The 22,012-nt window shown below is 42.1% G+C and overlaps 1 protein-coding gene across 1 annotated transcript in view; it reads left to right on the top strand.

Moving 5' to 3' along the window:
• The first annotated feature begins 148 nt into the window (after nucleotides 1-148).
• The window catches only part of LOC311046335 (nucleoprotein TPR-like), a 39,213-nt gene continuing 17,349 nt past the window's right edge, over nucleotides 149-22,012 (top strand). Inside the window, exons 1-33 of the mRNA XM_084058571.1 lie at nucleotides 149-400; nucleotides 2,448-2,552; nucleotides 3,176-3,240; nucleotides 3,526-3,613; nucleotides 4,504-4,607; nucleotides 5,377-5,541; nucleotides 5,743-5,835; nucleotides 6,682-6,762; nucleotides 6,861-6,948; nucleotides 7,348-7,485; nucleotides 7,637-7,731; nucleotides 8,199-8,396; nucleotides 8,616-8,723; nucleotides 8,953-9,203; nucleotides 9,340-9,503; nucleotides 10,331-10,455; nucleotides 10,588-10,736; nucleotides 11,187-11,349; nucleotides 11,734-11,868; nucleotides 12,335-12,475; nucleotides 12,906-13,116; nucleotides 13,378-13,568; nucleotides 14,346-14,486; nucleotides 14,618-14,734; nucleotides 15,373-15,576; nucleotides 16,762-16,964; nucleotides 17,849-17,996; nucleotides 18,248-18,385; nucleotides 19,026-19,157; nucleotides 19,327-19,457; nucleotides 20,016-20,226; nucleotides 20,454-20,603; nucleotides 20,825-20,938. Of these exons, the coding sequence (XP_083914697.1) occupies nucleotides 250-400; nucleotides 2,448-2,552; nucleotides 3,176-3,240; nucleotides 3,526-3,613; nucleotides 4,504-4,607; nucleotides 5,377-5,541; nucleotides 5,743-5,835; nucleotides 6,682-6,762; nucleotides 6,861-6,948; nucleotides 7,348-7,485; nucleotides 7,637-7,731; nucleotides 8,199-8,396; nucleotides 8,616-8,723; nucleotides 8,953-9,203; nucleotides 9,340-9,503; nucleotides 10,331-10,455; nucleotides 10,588-10,736; nucleotides 11,187-11,349; nucleotides 11,734-11,868; nucleotides 12,335-12,475; nucleotides 12,906-13,116; nucleotides 13,378-13,568; nucleotides 14,346-14,486; nucleotides 14,618-14,734; nucleotides 15,373-15,576; nucleotides 16,762-16,964; nucleotides 17,849-17,996; nucleotides 18,248-18,385; nucleotides 19,026-19,157; nucleotides 19,327-19,457; nucleotides 20,016-20,226; nucleotides 20,454-20,603; nucleotides 20,825-20,938 (4,698 nt within the window). The 5' untranslated portion in view covers nucleotides 149-249. The remainder of the gene's footprint in view (nucleotides 401-2,447; nucleotides 2,553-3,175; nucleotides 3,241-3,525; nucleotides 3,614-4,503; nucleotides 4,608-5,376; nucleotides 5,542-5,742; nucleotides 5,836-6,681; nucleotides 6,763-6,860; nucleotides 6,949-7,347; nucleotides 7,486-7,636; nucleotides 7,732-8,198; nucleotides 8,397-8,615; nucleotides 8,724-8,952; nucleotides 9,204-9,339; nucleotides 9,504-10,330; nucleotides 10,456-10,587; nucleotides 10,737-11,186; nucleotides 11,350-11,733; nucleotides 11,869-12,334; nucleotides 12,476-12,905; nucleotides 13,117-13,377; nucleotides 13,569-14,345; nucleotides 14,487-14,617; nucleotides 14,735-15,372; nucleotides 15,577-16,761; nucleotides 16,965-17,848; nucleotides 17,997-18,247; nucleotides 18,386-19,025; nucleotides 19,158-19,326; nucleotides 19,458-20,015; nucleotides 20,227-20,453; nucleotides 20,604-20,824; nucleotides 20,939-22,012) is intronic.

Here is a 22,012-nt window from a genome sequence, read left to right on the forward strand (position 1 = left end):
GTAGATCGGCTATTTTCAAAGCGCTCATGTGGCCTAGTTGCTTCTTTTGGGCTTGTTTTCTTAGACCTGGTTACTCATTTCTCTCGCAAAATCTGGCAACTGTGGTGCAAAACTGTTTCCGTCGCATATCTATGATGTGATAGCGTGGTTCAGGTTCATCTTTACGGCTAACACATTCTCATCCAGTAGTGGTCAGATTAAAGAGTTTCCATTTGCTTTTTTTGGGGGTGATTTGGAGCTTTAGGAGCCATGTCGGCCGTTCTGCTCCAGGCTCTGGAGCGGACGGAGCTGAACAAGCTGCCGAAAGGCGTCCAGAACAAGCTGGAGAAGTTTATAACCGAGCTGCAGAGCACCAACGACGCGCTCAAGACGGAACATGAGCGCTTCAAAGCCGACCTGGGTGAGTGATAATAACCCGGGTGAAACTGTCATCCGAGATAACAACAGAACTCCTGGGTCTCAAACAAGACACTTCATAAACGGACTAAAGATGTGACAGTGTTGTGTGTTTGTCCACTGTTGAACGGGGGGGTTATGGGGTCTTCTTCACCGGTAGCCTCGGATTACAATCGCCATCTGTCATGACCGTCTTCGATAATTTTCAAAATAGTGTTTGCACTTTCTCCCTTTTTGGTCCGCACATCTACATGAACGTTCAGATTTCAAATATAAAGTGCATACCCCATGGCCACAGATATTACAATTATGTACGGCCCCTCAAAGGGACCCGTATATTCTGTATTGTTCAATAAAAAGCATTTTAAACCGATTGGTGGCCGATCTTCTCCGTATGCTTTCTATTATGCGACCCTATCGGTTGGGAGGTTTATTGCATTATACATACATTATTACTATGATAAAATGTCACCGATCGGATTAAAATGCTTTCTATTGAACAATACGGAATATACGGTTACTTCTGAGAGCCCGTACATAATTGTAACATCCGTGGCCATGGGGTCAGCACTTTTTATTTGAAATCTGAACGTTTATGTAGATATGCAGACCAAAAAGGGAGAAACCGCAAACACTATTTTGAAAATCATCCAAGACTGACTGTCTTGTCAAGGCTACTTATCTAGCTAACTATTTAGCGGGCGAGTAACGCGACCCCGCTTTCTAGATCATGTTGATGATTCATAATCAACAACATGAATACATGATCGATATACAGCCAATGAGAGTGAAGGGATGCTGAATGCACATCATGATTCGTGACAGCATTAATTATATCATTTAGCAGGTGACATTTGTTTAAAATTGTGATGAAAGCTAGCCTGTTGTTAACTATCTGTATAATAAAAGTTGAGTGTTGCTGTGTGATCCCACTTATATCTATCATGTTGCTGGAGAAGAAAATTGCTTAAATGCTGAAGATTTAACAAGACAGTTCCCTGACACTAATTTCTCCCATTGTCTATTGTACCACTGTCTTGGCACTACTTTCCCATGGTCCCATGGACATGGTCCTGTCTACCATAGGCCATGCCCTGGCACTATATTCTTCAAATGTCCATAGGATATGCCTTGGCACTACTCTCCCACAATGTGTCCTCCAGTCTACCATAAGCCATGCTCTGGCTGGCAGTATTCCCCCCAGTGTCCATAGGCTGCTATGCCATGGCACACAACAACCTTTCTCCAATGGCCTGGCATGTCCAGTATCGGGTATCAGCTGCTATATCTTGGCACAACTTTCCCCAATGTCCACTCCTGTCTACCATAGGTTATGCCCTGACACTATTTCCTCAATTGTCCAGTCTGCCAAAGGCTATACCCTTGCCCCAGCGCCATGTCTACAGTTAACCTCGTGTCACCAGGCAGAGGAAAGCCTGGTATTCGTTCCAAACTGAGCCGTGTGATCCGGTTTAGAAAAAAGGAAATCGTGTTGCGGTGTTGGGTTCTGTTTGGCGTCACATTGTTTTTGTTCCCCACATAATCTCTCGCTAGTCACGCCACGAGTTAGAATAAAAGATGAACATACCATTATTATACAAAAAAACAAAACAATTATACCAATCAAACACATTTTAAACTAGGGGAATCATTTTGGAGGTGCACGGCACCGAAGGTTACGGTTCGTGGGTTCCAGCCACCTGATGACGTAAAGTTATTTCCGCTCCGACCGGCTCAGAAACAACGAAAATTATATTGATCCCAGGCTAGTCTACAGTAGTAACTTGTCCCTTAAAGCGGCAGTCATCACACCACTGTGTGGTCCACACACATTGTTCATGATGTCCTCTTCTATAAATTAGTATTGTTTGCTTGAAAATAAGTTATTTACTATAGTAAGTAGGATCACCTTCATTTCTAATTTGTAATATGTACATAAATAGTTGTGAGGAAATTCTATTTTGATGAGGTGATGGTTGGTTTCTGAAGGGATGGAGACAGATTTTTCATAATGTGTCTAATGTATCTTTTTATGTTGTTTGCCCCTACAGAGCAACAGTATTTTGATGTGGAGAAAAGACTGACGGAGAGTCAGGAGCAGACCTTGACTATCAGTAGAGACCTACAGAAGGTCAAAGAAGAGAATAAGAGACTTGGTGAGTATAGTCTCGTAGACTACAGAGAATTAAAACACATAGTTGTATTAAATGTGAGAGGGATTCTTCCTGTGAGATCCGAGAACTACAAGCCATACATTTCCCTTGTTCCCATGGAAACAACAAAGCCCCTCTTCATTGTAACTGACCTGTGGTCATTTGTATCCAGTACAGCTGCATAATATTGACAGAAATCATGCAGATGTATAATGCTAATATTGGTCAATAGTGGGCTTGGCTCCCTTTGTATTTAAAGAAAGTCAAAGATTCAGCACAGCATCAGCATTCTTTGCAAAACCCCCTAAAACATACATTTTATTTTTTCCTGAAAATGTTTATCCTCACGTTAAATATGTGTTGTTTTATACAGTATTCTCTGAATTCTGAATAGCACGTGTGCTATCTCGGAGCCATTTCTGTTTATGGTCTGTCTGAAGTCATCTTTAATGAGGTGTGCAGGCTTCAGTTGTTTGGTTTTAGACTTCCACAGTGCTCAGTCGGCCTGGGCTCCCACAGTAGCTCTGTTTTTCGAGCAAAAGAAACTTTGTCCTCAGATGGGCCACATGATTTGTTTTACTGAATAAAGATTTTGTCCTTATACCTATTCTACTGTCTCTATGAAGATGAGGAGCTGAGCACTCTGAAGGGAATAGAGGGAGAGAGCTCTGATGACAAACCAGTACAGCAGGTGGAGACACACACACACACACACACACACACACACACACACACACACACACACACACACACACACACACACACACACACACACACACACACACACACACACACACACACACACACACACACACACACACACACACACACGGTAACATGCGTAGTGAGTATCATTTGAAATTGCACTACGCTTTAACATTACTCAATATGCTCCATTTTTACACAACCTAAACTTTGAAATGCAAACGCATGTAAAATCTGGATTTTTTTGGTGTGTGTGTATTATGTGTATCAGACCAAAGCCAAGTATGAAATTGAGGCAGAGAGGAGAGAGCTGGCCAGACTCCTGGAGAAGAGAAACCAAGAAGTGGAAAACTATATTGGTGAGACTTCCACCACAACGACAGCAACTATACATACATGCACACAGTACAGTACAAACAAGGCCTATGATGTTCAAAGACCTACATGCACATATGTTTAGTGGTAACGCTGGATCTTACTTGTCTTCTTGTGAGTTGTGAGTTTTATGAGAAAAAAAAATGTCTTCAGTTTTTTGAAAGAATACGAATCGTGCTGTCCCACGCCATTCCAGTTGCATACCGATAGGCTTGGAAGCTTAAATCATGTTGTCCTCATTAACATGCGACACGACAGGAAAGCCTATTGCGTCAAACATCTGATGCTTGGTCAGATGTTGACCAACTTGTCAATATCGAATTGCGATTTTAATAGTGATGAATAATTGTTTTAGTCAAGCTTCAATTCTGTTTACTTTTAAGAGTATAACTACCACAACATTAGATAGTGTCAAATAAATATTGATATTTAAAGTCACTTTAAAGTCATTTAAAGATATTTAAAGTACTGGTGCTATTTCATGTTTCTCCCATTGACTTCAATCTGCATACGGTACGGTACAGTACCATGCTGAAAGAAACCATTGGCTCTTGAGTCCTTGGAATGTCAAGAAAACTGGAAATTGTCAGCAGTAAAGTATACCGCATATAACTTCTAGACAGTTGGCTAAACATGTTTTATTTTTAAACATATGTTCCTTTTAATATTAATTTATGGCTGAAATTAATATTGTACTGTATTGGATTCATGGACCAAATATTACCTACACACTAGAATACCTAGTTTAGAAGTCTTTTATATAATTTATTGCAGCCTACAGGGACTACAATACATGGGGGAATTGGCATAACAAGTAAAATTGCGAGGGGGGGGGGGTAGAGTGTCTTCTGAACTGATTTGTTTCTATTTGCAGAGGATGTGAAGCGCCTGAATGAGAAGCTGTCAGAGACCAGCAAAGCCAAGATCGAGCTGCAGTTAAAACTGGATGAGATACAGTCATCTGAAGTGTCCATACAGGTACACACTGGATATAATAGACTACTCGTTTTAAAGATAGCTTTTAGGCAATTAGACTGAGTTACTGTCAATAATGATTCATTGTTAAATTCTCAGTCTTTTAATGAGATATCCAGCACTTGAATGTTATTACCATTGTGCATTATTATAGGCTGTATTTTGTTACATCATATTTAATACAATTTTACTTACTTACTTTATTACAAATTACACTTTGGTTGAGGTTTGGATAACGGTTGTAAGCTACCGTGCCATGATGTAACTCCAAATATTGGAAAGATATCTTCAATAGTTTCTCAGTTGATTTGAAAATAGCACATTGAAACTATTTTAACACATAAACTAAAGCAAACTAAGTGGATTCTGACAATGTATGACATTATGAAACTCATACATTTTTCTTAAGCCATTGAGACCGATTCTACAAATGCCTTCTAAGTTCTAAGAGTTTTCTGTGTTAGTTTGTGTGCTAAAAGTGTGACTTTGAGACCTGTTTTACTGTGCAATGTAAGTCAGTGAGGAGACTATTTTGGAATATCAATTTCTAATCAACGGAGCAAATATTGAAGATATCTCTGCGTCTGCAGTGTATTTAGAGATACATCATGTAGAGGTAACTACACAACCCAAACCTCTACCAAAGTGTAATTTTACTTTAACAGCCAGTAACACAGCAAAACTATTAGATCACCTTTGTTAAAAGTAGAAGATTTTAAGAAATGCATTGGTCTTTTTTTCCCTTCTCCCCCCCTTATTTTGTGTATTGTAGCACCGGGAGAAGCGCATGGAGCAGGAGAAGGAGTTACTCAAGAAACAAAATGAGTGGCTGAACGCTGAGCTGAAGACCAAAACAGAGGAACTTATCAACACCAACAGAGAGAAAGGCAAAGAGCTCCTAGACGTACGCTGCAGTCTGGACAACACAAAGGAACAGGTAGCACACACACACAAACACAACTAGAACACAACAAATGGACCTGTAATTTATTATTATTTTCTGTTCATACCGTTATGAAAAATACCAATCTGAGTAGATTGATAGATTGTAGATTTAACATGTGTTCATACTTCATAGTGTTACCTGTCTGATTTCTATAGAGCAGGTGACATTTGTCTCTCTCTTTCTCTCATCCAGGTGACCCGACTGGAGAGCCAGTTGGCTTCTCTGAAGGAGACCAGTAACAGCCACTATAAGAGAGCTGAAGATCTCAATAATAAACTAAAACAGGTAACACACACTAGGCTACTATGGTTAATTCGTATTTCTTGAACAGCAAATCCACAAGTTCTTGTTTTTATTTTGACAAGAGTGCTTCCACTTTATTTGGGCCACATGCTCCTGCTGGATTTCATATTTTCATTTGGACCCAAATACAAACAAGAAGACCACATGAGACAGAGGGGGCAGAATTTGACCATTTCAGCACCACTGATGCATGGACAGACACACGCTGGGCTAGCTGCTGATCAGTATTAATAAATAGGTGTCTATTTAGTAAATTAATATGTTCTCTTCCTAAGTGAGACTGTCAATTAGGCTGTCAATAACTCACAACAACAGCATTCGTCCACTGACCGCCCATACTGCCCCATCAGACTTAATCAAACTTACTCTGTGCGGTTTTGATACCTCAATAAAAGTATATAGTGTGCAAATAAAAAAAAACTAAAGATCCGGAAACCATGTGTTCAAGCCCTTTTTGTCTGCACTGATTATTTGATAAAGGTCACAATCATTCAAAGATTATTTATAATATACATTTTATATGCTTGTCCACCCATCTCTTATTGACTTCAAGGCATTACAATCAACATTTCGGCTCTAGTTTGCCCCCCAGTGCTTAGAAGGTGACATATCTGACCTCTCTTTCAATACTCCTTGGTTATTCCGGGACATGCATGTATTTGTTGCACCGCCTGCAGCAACCTAAAAAAAACGCCCGCTCCTGCGAGATTTGCATTGGGAACCGCCGTATCCCAATCCCAATGCAGGTCTCCACCACATGTCTTTGAGTTTGTGCACACATCCTGTACCTAGATGGTCTACATTCATTCTGTCTGTCCCTGTCTCCAGGCTAAAGACCAACAGAGTGCTATGGAGGAGAAATATCGCAATGAACTCAACTCTCACATCAAGTTGTCCTCACTCTACAAAGTAAGGAAGATTGCAAGATAACTGCGTTAAATAAACACCAATTTAATTCCTGCTCCAGTATGTATAATGTAATGATGTGACGTGTGTTACTCATGTAGGGTTCAGCGTCGGAATCTGAGAAAAAGAACCAGGAACTGAGCAGAGCTGTAGAAGAGCTCACCAAGCTGGTCAAAGACAGTGGAGAGGGTAAGAGTAAGAGCGAGCGAAGTGGAAAGCCTGATTAATCTAGTCAAAGATTGGAGAGCATTGGATTTAACCTTACTATATTACATACTACAATACTGTAGCGCATTATAATATACTAATGTCTATCTAATTTGTTATGTGTATTTTGTGTGACCTTAAAGAGAGACCAGACAAAGTCAAATTCCTTGTTTGTGGAAACGTGTGGCTAATAAAATTGATTTTTCTTCTACTTTACATTCTTTGTATGTTGCAGAATATATTCAATATCCTCTAAGATTAAATTAGAAGTAAAGTCAGATATTAGATAGATAAATATCAAATGCATAAATTGGACATTGTTATTTGATGTTGATATATATACTGTATATGTGATGGATGTCCCTACATGATTGCTTATAGCCAATAAGGTTCTGGAGAAGAAGGCGTTGGAAGAGGAGGGGCTTAAGGCTCGGATGGAGGCAGAGCTTAAAGAGAAGGTGAAGAAGTTGGAGAAGGAGGTGGAGAACGCCACACTGAGGGCTACTGCCAAACGCTGCTGTAAGAATACACGACATGCACCTATTCCACCCAACTACTGTACATATACCACCCAAATACAGACAGACTCATGCACTGATATCTCAACTAGAGCTGAGGAGTTATGATTTATGGGCATAACGGTTTATACTTGTGTGTGTGTGTTCTGTAGGTGTGCCCTCCCTGTCCGAGGAGCAGTTAGACACCATGTGTCCCTCTGCAGCTGCCATAGCTGAGATTGTCAAGCCTGGCATGAAGTTCTTTGAGGTGAGCGTGCAAGTAATTGATTTTCAGTGATCAATTATTTTCAGCCAGAGACTCTGTTGTACGACAAGTAAATCAGGCGTTAATGTTCCCATTTTGTCTTTTACAACTACACAGCTTTCATAACAGTGAAGTCAAGATAATATGCTCTGTGATAACTGTAGTCCTGGGTTTTCAGAAGGTCGCATATCCATTTCCTTTTCCGGTTCATTTTCCCATAGCTTCGTTTGATTGGCTTGGCAGCAGATTTAAACGGGAAACACATAAATGTGTCATTTGTGTTTCCCTGCTCTTCTTCTGCAGAGTCAATCAAACGAAACTATGGGACACTGAACCAGAACAGGGAACGGGTATGCCACCTGCTGGAAACTTGGAGAACAGTTATGCACATTGCGCAGAGACAATTAACTGGTCTTAATGTCTTTCCCCTGTTTCCCTTCACCATTTCTAATTTCCCAATATGGCTCTAGTTGTATAACGCCTACGCAGAGTGTCAAACTCTGCTCCAGCTAGAGAAGCAGGAGACTCGGCGTGTCAGCAGGGTGCTGGATGAGATCGTCCAGGAAGTGGAGTCTAAGGCCCCCGTTCTTAAACGGCAGAGAGAAGAGTATGAGAGCCTGCAGAAATCCATGGCTTCTCTGTGCCACAAACTGGAGCAGGCTCGAATGGTGAGGAGAGGCAGGATGGGTGTTTTTGTCTGTGCGTGTATCACACTTGCATCACACTTAGTCTTTCATTCAGGAGTCCTTTTGATGGAAAAGAAAATTGACTTCTTTAATAAACAATTTCATTAAAATAGACAGTAACATGTGTACACTTTGAAATGAGGTTAGCATTGTTGCTAATGGACACTGAGCAGCCATTCCATGTTATTTCTTTAACATTAGGAGATCCACAGTTTGCAGAAGGAGGGAGAGGAGGCCAAACAGCGCTGCTCTGCTCTGGATCGAGACAAACTCAGGGTGGAGAGACAGCTGGAGGACACATCAACACAGGTACACACAGATCAAAATTATGACGAGATGGGATGATGAGACTCGTCTCCTCACAAAATAATTTGTTTGACATGGAGGTTAATCTCCTGAGAAGACTGCTGACTTCAGACATTCTCACTGCTGAGTGCTGACATTATTCTCTGCACATTTTCAAAAGTTTTTTTTCATCGCAAATCTCTGATGCTTTGAGTTAATTTGACACCTCCTCATCCCTTTTATCTCCATCCAGGTGTGCACTCTCTTGGTGGAGTTGGAGGAGGCCAGGGGCAGACAGGTGACACGGGAGGATGGTAGTTCTGCTGCCATCAGCAGCTCCTCTGAGTTCACCAGGCCGCAACGAGCCCCCGATGCCACCAGCCTACAACAGGTGGCCTTCCGCAGTGTGGAGGAGCTACAGAGGCAGAACCAGAGCCTGCTGGGAAGGCTGAGGCAGCTGGAGGAAGAGACTGAGAGGCAGAAGGGCCAAGTAATATCAAAACGGTAAGGGGACTAGAAGAAACAGTGGCACTGTCTGTCATTGATACTCTTATACTAATACTTGTACCGCTATTGTATTGCATTTAAATTTGTGTCTGTCTCCCTCTTTGTATCTCTGTTTCTCTATCTGTGTGTCCAGTGTTTCAGAGTTGGAGGGGACAGTGAATAATCTTCAGAAGGAACTGGAGCAGCTCAAAGAGCAGAGGAACCAGCAGAAACAGCTGGCCGACTCCAATGGCAGACAAAGAGACATGTACAGGATCCTGTTGTCCCAGAGCACTGGCTTCAGCCTGCCTCCTCAAGGTACAATGACAGAACTGCCAACCTGTATGCATATTGCGTAGCAGGTACGCATTTTTACATCAAAGTACGCTAAAAAATGGTGATGCCTTGTGAGTTTGATTATCATTGTTGCTGAGCAGAGCAGAGATTTCTTTCTGCCAGGATGCATGCTATAATAATACTGACCGGCGACGTAACGTCAAAAACTGACTGACTGACTGTATGTATGTATCTGTCTCTCTCTCATGTGCATTAGGACTGCATGATAGGCTACTGATGAAAACATTTACATTGTAATTAAATCAGTGTAACAAATTAACATAATATTGTTATTGATAAAGGTATCAATCACAATATTTCTATTACTCGGAAAGGTATAAGAAAATTATATAACAGCAAGATTAAAACGTTGACTAATAAACTATAACTTCAACTTAACCTAGCTATGCTTGGCCAGGATAACGAGCAAATGGCTAGCTCCTGACAATGACCGTATGTCGGTCATTGTTATTCTACAAATACGTTGTGGGGGAAACAATCAGTCGTGTCATTCCTTTTGGTCAGGCAGTGGTGGAAGTGTTTTTTTTACTTAAATAAAAGCAGCAACACCACAGTGTAGAAATATTCTGTTAAAAGTAAGTAAAAGTAAATAATAATTGTACTGTATACTGTACTAAGTTACGTTCCACGACTGTGGTCAGGTTTAATTAGCCTCTTGAAAAAGCTTAACAAAACATGTACACATTTTTTGTTTTTTCTTTTCATTGAAAGTTTTGTGTGGTCTCTGGTCTTCCTTTCACTGGGTCTTACAGTACATAACATATCTTCCGTCTGTGTCTCCTCTCCAGGTCCAGATCCTTTGCCTCAGACACCTCCATCTAGACCCTCTGTTCCAGCTACTCGCTCTATGCCTCAGAGAGCAGCCGCTGCAGAGTCTGCGCAGACTGCTCAGGCTAAAGCTGCTCTGAAACAGGTAGATGCACACACATTGTCTTGGTGGTCTACATTATTGTCTCCTTTTTTTTAATCCTAAAGTTCACTGTCTTCTTTTTCGTGTGCACTCTTGTGTGTTGTGTGCGTTCATGTATCACCTGTGTCCTTCCAGCTGAACGATGCCTTCACTCTGTATAAGAAGGAGAAGGGGGAGAATGACAAAATGATTAATGAAACCAATGACAGACTGCAGAAACAACTGACAGAGCTGCGCTCCAACAAGGCCAAGCTGTCCTCTCAGCTAGACTTCAACAACAAGAGGTAGGTACAGTATGAGGACTAACTGATGGCTAACTTACTGACTGTCACACAGGGTGCCAACAGGTCCTGAAAGAGTCTTACTGTATGATGTCTTAAATTTGGAGATCTTAATTTCCTTAAATTGTCGCAGTGCGACGTAATGTGATCTTGTAGATCAGCTATTTTTGCTCCATACCACCATTGCACAACTAACAGGACTGAGACTGTGCATGGTAGGCTAAATAAAGACGTCAAATATTTAAATATGTGATTCTGTTCATCAGACGTTTTAATTTTCTTCTCAAAAGTTGGAGGTCCCCATTGGGTGGGGCGTACTACCACCCCCCACCCCTCCCCTTCTGCGCCCGTAACATGAGAACTTGCTTACTAACATGCTGCATAGTTTTGATTTCACCCCTGTGAATTAAGGTTCCTGGGGTAAATGTTATCTTGTATGTATGTTTGTCCCAGGTACGAGATGCTCCAAGAGACCGTAGCAGCATCCCGTAGAGAGATCACTGCACTGCAGGACAGGAGCCAAAAGATGGCTGCCACCGCCCAGCGACACGAACACATCATTCACACCATGGGCCAAGACCTGCGACAGGCCAATGAAAAACTGGCAGTAGAGGAGGTACAGTATGGCAGGAGGAAGTCAGAGTTGGATGGAGGGATGATAGAATGATATACTGTATAGATTGAGAAAGTGGCACTTTTTATTCTTTTTATTATGCTACTAGATGTTCCGTGTCAACATTCTGGCAGCTGTTTACACATCTATCACATTTTAAATCATAATTAATAAATAAGTATGATCATGGACATGGTTTCCCTGTGCAATTGTTGCAAACAGACAATTCACAAATTTTGAAAGGTACAGGACAGTGGTTCTGCCTATTACTGTCTGTACACAGTGTTCTGCTCAACCAGTTACTGTGACCACATAATCATGACATCCCGAATTTGAATGTTGCTGAGGACCTACAATACATGACTTACTATCCTCCTGTTTCTCTAGGTGCGAGTAGAGAACATGACTAAAGAGAGAGACATGTTGAGGCAGGCAGAGAGTCGTCTCAGCCGTGAGAAAGAAGCCATGATGGCTGAACAACGGAACCAGAACCTGTTGCTCACTAACCTCAAAACAATACAGGTATTGTATGGACAATAAAGTATCCTTCTATTGTGCATGTTGGCTCAGTCGAAAAGGCTATTGCTGCTACTATTTCTGAGGAAACTTGCAAAATAATTCTACTCTTGTGTACCTGTAAACAAGATGTAACAATAAAGAAACCTTGAATATGGCTGCTGTGAAAAAGGTCTATTTCTAACACCGGTGTTAATTTTGACAGCAGATTTTGATGTCGTTTTAGTCATAGTCTTTTGAATAAAATTCCATTTAGTTTTAGTCATATTCTGGTAATCTGAATTGTTTTACTTTGAGTCTAGTTTTAGTTGTCTAAATATTCTAAGGTTTGAGTCAACTAAATCTACAGTTGATGACGACGATTTTTCGTCACAGTTTTATTCGACGAAATTAACACTGTCACTCTAACACAGGCTCGTGCAGTCACTTATGTTGAGTATTTTTTCTCACACTGCGTCTTCTCTCTGTTTAGCTGACTATGGAGCGTACCGAGACGGAAACGCGCCAGAGGCTGAACAGTCAGCTAGAAAGACTGGAGGCAGAGCTGACCACCATGAAGACCAAACTGGACCAGGAAGTAGAGCAGAGACATGCCCTCGGACGCAGCATGGATGTGTGTATATGTACAATGATAATTTTATTTGAACCCATAATTATTTAATTATCACTTAAAAAAAGATTTTAACTGCAAAAGATCAAACTCTTCATAATGGAGAGTTTTCACTCTTTGCCTACAATATGTGAAAACCCCCGATTTCAATGGTTTTGATACTCACGCTACTGGTCGTACCAGGACACTGAACCTCATTGCTCTAAATGTAATTTAGAGCATTTTAATCGAAGCCGATGGACTGATCTTATAATTTATAATTATTATAAAAAGAACAATAATATTAAAGGAAAACATAATAAGCATGATGGAAATCATATTAAGAAACTACTGAACTTTTAGTCATTTATCACAGGACGACCAGGGATAACACTTCTTTAATCTCTTGTTTTCTACTCCATCCTTGTATTCATCCTCCCATCCTTCCCTTAAGGCCCAGTTATTAGAAGCTAAAAAACAGCTGGAGACCCAGAACACCCTGCAGCAGAAGACAAGGGAGCTGTTACGTTCCTCTGAACAGCAGGTGACGACAATGAGAGCTCAGCTGAACTCCTCTCCCTCTCCCTCTGATCCTGTTAACACAACAACGCCCATCCCTGCTGGCCTGGGCACTAGGGCCTCTGCAGGCAGAGCTCCACTCAGAGGTAAGTGGTGGAACTGCACGGTCATAAGGTGGATATAAGCAGTGATTTTTTTTTAATGGTAATTTGCTTCTGCACTTCCTGCTTGTTAATTAGAATAATGCTAGTTGTGGTATTTAGATAGATTCCAGGTTTGTTGTCTACTTGTTATCCACATGATATGTTTCATATATAGCTGTGGGTAATTGTCTCCGCCAGGCAGAAGGCAGAACCTCTGCCCCATAGGAGCTCTTTTTCTAGTTCTTGTGTTTTTCTATCCTATAGCCCCAGCTCCTCCCACCCAATTGCAGCACAGTCAACTGGAGCGAGAACTGGTGGAGGTGAGAGGTCGTCTGCGTGCTACTGAGGAGAAAAGCAGTGAGCTGGCGGAGCAACTTAAAAATGCCACAGCTACCGTAGATCGGTACAAAGCAGTAGTACTGACAATCGAAGACAGTCTGAAGAAGGAGAAACAGGTGAAACTCCCTCTCCTCCCCTCTTCACGCACAAATCTTTGTTGTGTAGAAGAAATATTACTGCACCCCTCTGCTCTTCTCTCCTCCTTTTTTCTACACTCGCATACACTAGCTTAGATAATATAAAGTGTGCATGAGCTTCTAAAAAAAGCCCCCCCACACACATTAACACATACAATGATCCTATATTTAACCACTTAAGACCAATTTCATTTGTATTACATCATATAGCGAAAATTGCCCATCCACAAGCGTGTGAGCTAGTAGATCTGTTATTTTTAGCGGCGCTAGCCGCTCTATACCTAAAGGTATAGAGCGGAGCGGATCCTGCTCTATACCTGACTTTGTCCGTGTTCACCGTCAACGTTCTGATTGGTCAGACACGCCAACGTTCTGATTGGTCAGACACGCCAACGTTCTGATTGGTCAGACATGTCAACGTTCTGATTGGTCAGACACGTCAACAAAGTGATTGGTCAAGCTTCACGTGACACGTGGCTATAAACACATTATAAACACATATCGATGACAAAATGTATCAAAGGCGCCGCTACCTTCACACAGGGTGTGATTTTTGTCAAATGTTTGCCTATTTTCATATCGTTAAAAAGTAGGACACACCTCTATTCATGCACACACACACACACACACACACACACACACACACACACACACACACACACACACACACACACACACACACACACACACACACACACACACACACACACACGCACACACACACTCAATTTGACAGTGTCCTCTGTGGTCCTATAGCTGCGCTCCCCTCTGGAGATGAGGTTAAAAGAGTCAGGCGAGATGCTGAAGATTCTGGAGAAGAGGCTCCTAGAGGCGGAGAAGGAGAAACAACGACAGCTGGACGAGAGGAGGAAGGCTGTGAATGCCGTAGAGAAACAAGTATGACTGTTAAGATGCACACACACACACACACACGTGGAGAAAACGAGCAGTTTTCAGTTGAAGCTAGAGGTTGAGACAGACCTCAACCTGTAAAGTATTTCTTGTTAATTATTTTTTGCCATCTCTAGGTTTGCGAGCTGCAGCGCAGTCTAAAGGCTAGCCAGGTGCAACAGCAGGAGGCACTAGAGAGATCTACTGCCGCTGTTACACAGGAACAGAAGGCCACACAGGACAGCCTGTTGCAGGTTTATACACACACACACACACAAATGAACAAATGTAATGGCACGATTTGTTTTTTGCTTGCAGCTTTTAATTATCTCTCTCCACTGTTTTGCTCTATTACTTTACCACTATATCAGTGGTTCTCAAACTTTTTCATGTCAAGGACCCCCAAATTGACACTTATTAGCCCGCGGACCCCCATTTGAAAAGATAAGCCAGGGACCCCAATAAGAGAAGGTTTATACGGCTTTCTCGCAGTGATTCTCAACCATTTTAATGTCAAGGACCCCCAGTTTGACATGTATTAGGCTACGGACCCCAATTTAATGGCATTTATACCTCTGGGACCCAAATTTATATTATAAAATAAATGTTAATTTAACTCTGAGAGTGTACAAATGGAACCAAATGGACCCTAACGGGTCCATTTGGTTCCATTTGTACACTCTCAGAGTTACAGAACCATAAGGGTCCATTTGGTTCCTATCCATCATTTAGCTGGGGACCCCCTGGAACCGCCTCAAGTACCCCTGGGGGTCCCCGTACCCCACTTTGAGAACCAATGCACTATATCTCTCTCTCACTCACTCAATCACAAATCCCCATCTCTCTCTCTCTCGCTCTGACATCTCTGTCTGTCGCCCCCCACTCCTCTCAGAAAAAGTTTGCCGCAGAAGCGCAATCTAAGTACGAGCGGGAGCTGATGCTCCATGCAGCAGATGTGGAGGCCCTGCAGGCGCTGAAGAAACGGAACCAACAAGAATCGTCCGGAAGGAGGGAGCAGGAGGAGGAGCTAAAAAAGACGACCTCCCTCCTGCAGGAGAAGACATCCGCCTATAACACACTGGAGAAACAGTTGAAGGTAGGCGAACAACAGAGACAGCTGAAGGTAGAAGGAGAACAAAGGACAATGCTGGAGAGATAGGGGAACAGAGGAGAGGTACACAGAGTTTACTGTGTAGCTATCTAAAAGTGCGTAGACTTGTGATTGGAGAAGAATGATAATGGAATAATAGAAATAAAGATGCATTAGTTAAAGCCTCACTATGTAACTTTTTATTTTAATGAAATCGTGTCAAAGGTCATGTCTCACCTAGACACAGGATTTGACACGAATTTTGACCTGATGTTTATCCCCCCAGTAAGCAGGCCGGCTCTATTTGCTCAATGGTAAAGATTTCAGCACTTAGGGCACGGTCACAACGCACTTTTATTCTACCTATGAGGGCGGATTCTGCCAATGTATTTAAATGGGAATGGAGTGTGTTTTTTGCAGAAATCTGCAAATGGCAGCAAACCACTCCATTAGGAAGAATAAAAGTGCGGTGTGGGTGTGACCGTGGCCTTAAGCACGGAACCAGGTTCAAATCCGAGGTAGAAGAGGAAAGTTACATAGTGCTGCTTTTACACATTCCCTGCCATCACGTAGATCTACACTAATGCAAATACAACCGTTCACCGCCAATCACGTAAATCTACGTTTTTCAAAAAACGTTTTTTTCCCCTCACAGAACCAGGAGATAACGCGATCTGAAGATTTACTGCTCCATTCACTTCCTGGTTCATTTATTTGGGAAATAACCTCCTGTGTTTTACTATGTATTTTTGGTGAAACATGCTATTTTTAACAGCGAATAACAAGCGAACGGGAGGTTGCGATGACATTTCTTTTTTTTGGGGAAGCTCAGTGAAACCCTCGGTGATTAGCAACCATCAGGGGATCGATCACACTGGAGCTAAATATTCTGTGACTACTTGAAAAGGTTAGAACATTTGAAAAAACCCTGGCAGAAGCTAAAAAAAACAGATGCATAGTACAGTACCTGGCAGTGAATGTGTTAATGAAAAGTACATCTCGGTATAACTATTTTAAAAGCAGATATAGAAAAAGACAACTACTAATCAAGAGTAGGAAATAAATTCAAACTCAGTTCCAGATGTTCTAATCAATTCTCACAATGCATCGTATCCACAATGCATTGTGAGCCTGTAGACCGGCTATTATTCAGTTCCAATTGCTGATGATGTCCTACTACCCCCGCCCTAGGATGATCTGTCCAATCAGAAGCGTAGCTATGAGGAGTTGGTGAAGCAGAACACCCTGCTGCACCAACAGATGGATGACATGGCGTCCAAGAGTAAACAGCATCAGCTGCAACAACACCACCAACAACAACAGCAGCAGCAGCAGCTCAACCTGTCTTTCAGTGAGGAGGGAAAGACGACAGAGCAGATCCTTGAAATACTCAGGTAATCCTTACAGCTTTTCTGCTTTCTTTGGACTGTTTAGTGAGGGTAGTGAGGGAGGGGGACCTGCAGCACAGGTCTTTTAGTGAGATTTGAACACAGGGCATTGGCGTTAAGGTTATGCAGTTAAGCTGGACGCATACCACCTAGAAGGGGGACAAAAATAAATGGTAAGAGTTTAGGTTATAACATATACAGTAGTAAGCAAGGGATAAGGAATTCCCTCAGGGTGATGATGAGACCCTCTGCTTCGCGTTGGGGTCTAATAACCCTTTCTGGGTTTATTTCTCAACAATGACCTGCTCACCATTCATGATCCCGTTTATTACACAACTACTTAATAAAGCAATTAATACATTGACACAAAATGTAATAAAATTATTTAATAGATGTTTTAAAGAATGTACTTGCTTACGGTAAAAGATACATTCCATTAGATTATGCCAGGTGGCAGCTCACAAAACTCTTGTTAGGAAGTGTAGATCAAATATGAATGAATATTACTGTATGTCACTGCATTGCCTATTTCCCGCCTCAAATGTTTTCAAAAACATTCTTTAGTGCACTTTTAACATGTAAAATTATATTGTTTGTTTGTTTACATGTTGAATACGGCAAAAACCAAGCACCGCTGAATGTTTGATAGCAAATTTGATAACGGAGTGCTGAATTCAGTGATTGACCAATCAGAATCAAGCATTCAACTAAGCCATGTAATAATGTCCTATATCCTTGATAACTGGCTGTACACTTTATTTATTTAGTAGAACTTAATTGGAATTGGGATGTACAGAGTTAATGGAGTTATGAATCTGCTGTCAGATACCATCAACTCCTTTTGGGGGAAAAACCCCATCTAAATGACTGTGTTCGTGTGTGTGTTGTAGGTTTGTGCGTCGTGAGAAGGAGATCGCTCTGACACGGTGCGAGGTGTCAGAAGGAGAAGCTCTGCGCTATGGACAGAGAGTTGAACACCAGGACAGAGAACTGAAAGAACTACAGGATACACTTAATTCTGAGAGAGAGAAGATGCAGGTAGGAGTGCTGGATGGACGGACCAGAGAGAATGATGGACAGTGTTCTGACCCACTGAAATATTGAACTAATAACTACACCAAGTCAATCATTTTTTTAAATTTTAATACATTTTTTTATTAAAATGCAACAACTCCCAAGGAGTAGCGAGACAAAAAAACGATCGATACTATTGATGACATCAGCTGAAGAAGCCATGTACCAGTTGAACCTGCCTCTCCCTCACTTCTCTCTCTCTTTCTGTCTATAAGGCTACAGCAAAGACCCTGTCCCGTCAAGAAGACCAGCTGAAGAGAATGGAGAACATCAGTGTTCTTCAGCAGAACAACAGAATGCTGAAGATGGATAGAGACAGGCTGGAACAGGAAGTACACCAATCTCAGGCTAAAGTAAGCCCCAACTTCAACTGGTTAACAACTTGCCAATTCACAAGTTGATGGAGGTATCCCTTGTGATGTACTGTATGTACTGCTAAACTTGGGTGAGCTTGGGAAACTTGGGAAAACTGGCTTATTTAAAGGTGGCCTGACCTTTAAGGATACCACTGGTGTTTTTAGTTTTTTCATATTTGGTCTGCTATAATAATCCATCGTAGTTAAAACGTGGATAAAAAAGAAAGAAACAATACTTATAATATAATGGCTTAAAAGAAAAAAAATGCACTATAATAAAGTACTACAATTTATGACCATTAGTGCAGTACAGTCTGTCCCTGAGCAAGACCCTTACCCCTAACTGTTTTCACCCCAAGTGCTCATCATAACCGTCTATAAGCAGCCATCAGTTGGGTGAAGCTGTAGAAAAACAAAGCCAAACAAAACATAAATATAGAGTGAACACATGAATGTTTTAAAAATACAAGATGGCACAAATTACCTGTGAGCTCTGTTGGCCTCATATAGTGGTACCCTAAATTGATGGCCTGAATTAGTGGTTCATATTGGGTTGGGTTGCTGTCCAACATTACCTGATGTCTCAGATTTCCTGAGTTCTCTGTAGCTGACAGAATCTGTGTCTGTGTCTGGCCAGCTGACTAAACTCCAGTCAGACATCAGCCCACTGCAGCGGTCTCTGAATGTACTGACGGAGAAGAACGGCTCTCTGCAGGCTGACAACAGACTCCTGGAGGAGGACCTCAAACGATGGAAGACCAGGGCTCAGGTAAGAAAGTGTGTGTGTGTGTGTGTGTGTGTGTGTGTGTGCACGCGCATGTGTGCGCATGTGTGCGTGTACGTGCGTCTCTGTATTTCTCCTTTGAAAGACTAACACTTGGTGTGTGTGTGTGTGTGTGTGTGTGTGTGTGTGTGTGTGTGTGTTCATATCCCTACAGCAACTTGTGAGCCAACAGAAGGACAGTGATGTTGAGGAGAAACAGAAACTCACCAATGAGAAAGAAGCGCAGCAGAAACGCATCACACAGCTAGCTGAAGAATCTGCTAAGCTTAAGACTGAACTGGCCAGGTAATATATTCGGAAAGGGTACATTTTACTGCCCACCTAGGGGTTTGAAACCGCCAGTGCATCTGACTTGGCAGGGCACTCAAACGACACAAGTGGACATATTTGAGGGTGGGAAGCTGGCAGGGGAGGGTGATCTCTGTCGTTGCACCAGTAGGGAGAAGAACTAGGTGAGATGGCGTGTTCCTACGCCTTCCTGTGAATCTACTCATTGCCAGATGAAAAGAAGTGGCTGGCGACTTCATGTGTATAGGAGGAGACATGCTCGTCTACACCGTCCCATATGACCAACTGTAGGGGTTTGCAGTGACAGGGATTACACGTGTGGGGGAAATTGAGTATTGGCATTACGATCAAATTGGAAGAAAAGGGGGGGGAAAGATTGAGGGGAAAAAATGACACTTTAAGATGTATGATATAGCATAAGCGCACATTGGCACAACACCAGTGCTCCGCTGTCAAACTGCACACTTTCTGTCCATGGCTACAGATTGCACAGGGAAGAGAGAGGCTGTTAATAGAAATGACTTAATAAATAATGAGTTCTGGTCTGTTTTTTAGGTCCCATGCCAGCAGCAACTTGGCTCAGTCTCAGCTGCAGGGTCTCAGAGACTCTATAGCCAAGCTGACCTCAGAGAGAGACAACGTGAAGAAAGAGCTGGAGACTATAACCAATGACCTCCTGGAGAAGAACAAGACAATCGCACAGGTCAAGAAGATTGCACGGCGCTACAAGACCCAGTATGAGGAGCTCAAAGTTCAGCATGACAAGGTGGGACTGAGTGATGGTGTATGAGTGTGTTCATTAAATCACATCAGGGGCCCCAGCCACACTGTTGCTCCAATTTGCACCAAGCTTGGCGCAAACACTGTTCAGGGGTCTGCCGTGACAATAGTCACACCAGGGTCCACGTGTGGCCCCAGGGGCACAGGCACAAAAAAAACGCTTTATAGATTATTGTCTGATTGTGATGAGCTGTGCATGTCTGTGTTCTGTAGCTGGTTGAGGAAACTGCAGCCAAGTCAGGAAGTGAGGCGGGTCCGAGCCAGGAGGTGCAGCAGGAGTTAATACAGGTCAAGGAGGAGCTCAGCAAAGCCAAAGAGGACCTCACCAAGAATAAAGAGGATGTGCAGAAAAAACAGGAGGAGGTAACTAGCCATTTCACTTATTCTAGTTTTGTTGTATGGTGCTTCTGCTTCCTCATATTTTAGTGTTAAAGTTCTTTGTAAACCGTGCTTTCAAAATGTTCTATACAAGAAAGGTATTTTTTGTTAGGCTACTATTATTAGAAGTAGTATGTTCTTTAACAGTGGCTTTTGATTGAGTCCTTAAGTCATTCTCTCCTACTGTACCTCCCACTTCCCTCCAGGCCCAGAAGTCCAAGCAGGAATTAGAGGAAGCACGGAAGGAGAGCCAACAGTCAAAGCAGCAGCTCCAGGAAGTCCAATCCCAGCAGGCACAGAACCAGAGCCAGCTAACACAGGTACTAACCTAATGGAAAACATAAAGATGGATCGTAAAAATGCAGTCCTTAACATCCACAGTATCCATCAGAATGAAAATTGCATCGAATGACTAAGAAACATGAGTATGAACATATTATTTACTGAAGTGAATAAAGATGAATACTTTTTTTTTTTAAATAAGTGTTAAATAGCTCTATATTCTGATAGTGATCATTGCTATAGAGTGTTTGCTCAGTCTCTCCAGCTTTTTTAGAAAGCAGAAAATGTATTTAAAGGGCGGGATACCAATGTCATCCGATCTGGAGAGAGAACTCATACAGGATAAAGGATAAACAAGTGAGAATATTGGAAGTGATGGCACAAAGAAACAAGCAGAAAAAATGGGAACTGGAAATTCTAAGCTGATAAAGGTACTCTCTCCTGATTGGCAGAAATTTGGCCACCCACCTGATCGAAAACGTCTCACTTCCACCACGTTAAAAAGAAATGGAGATATTAACCCATTGAGACCTGAAGCCGATTCTACATGTCTCCTAAATCCCAACAGTATTCTGAAAAACGTATGTTTCTATATCAGTGGTGCTCAATCTTTTTCATGTCAAGGACCCCCAAAATGATATGTATTTGGCCGCGGACCCCCATCAAAATATGTTGTTCCAGGGACCCCCCAGAAGCAAAGATTTGAGTTAAAGATGTTCGCTTTAAAAATATATATATTCAGAAGATTTGCACACATTTTCACAAATTTTCAAAAATAGCAGATCTATAAGCTCGTAGCGCGGCACTCGGTGCCGCGCTATGAGCTTGTATATCTGCTATTTTTGAATAGCCCAAAGTGTAAAATAATGCTTTTTAGCTCAAATCTAAAAATGACACAGTTCCAGGTCTCAATGGGTTAAGCTTTTAGTCAAGGAGTTAACATTGGAGCGGCCGACCGGAAGGATTTTTGGTGATCCACATACGGCCTCTCCTTCTCAGAGACTCCTTGGATGATCCCAAAGTTTCGTTAGAGCGCGTGGGCACGTGGGCCCCACGTATTAAACCAAAATGGGCCAAAAACGGTCCGGACCGTTTATGGCACATGACATGAC

Source organism: Gymnoscopelus microlampas, assembly GCF_963454915.1.
Source record: "Gymnoscopelus microlampas genome assembly, chromosome: 5".
Taxonomy (NCBI): Eukaryota; Metazoa; Chordata; class Actinopteri; order Myctophiformes; family Myctophidae; genus Gymnoscopelus; species Gymnoscopelus microlampas.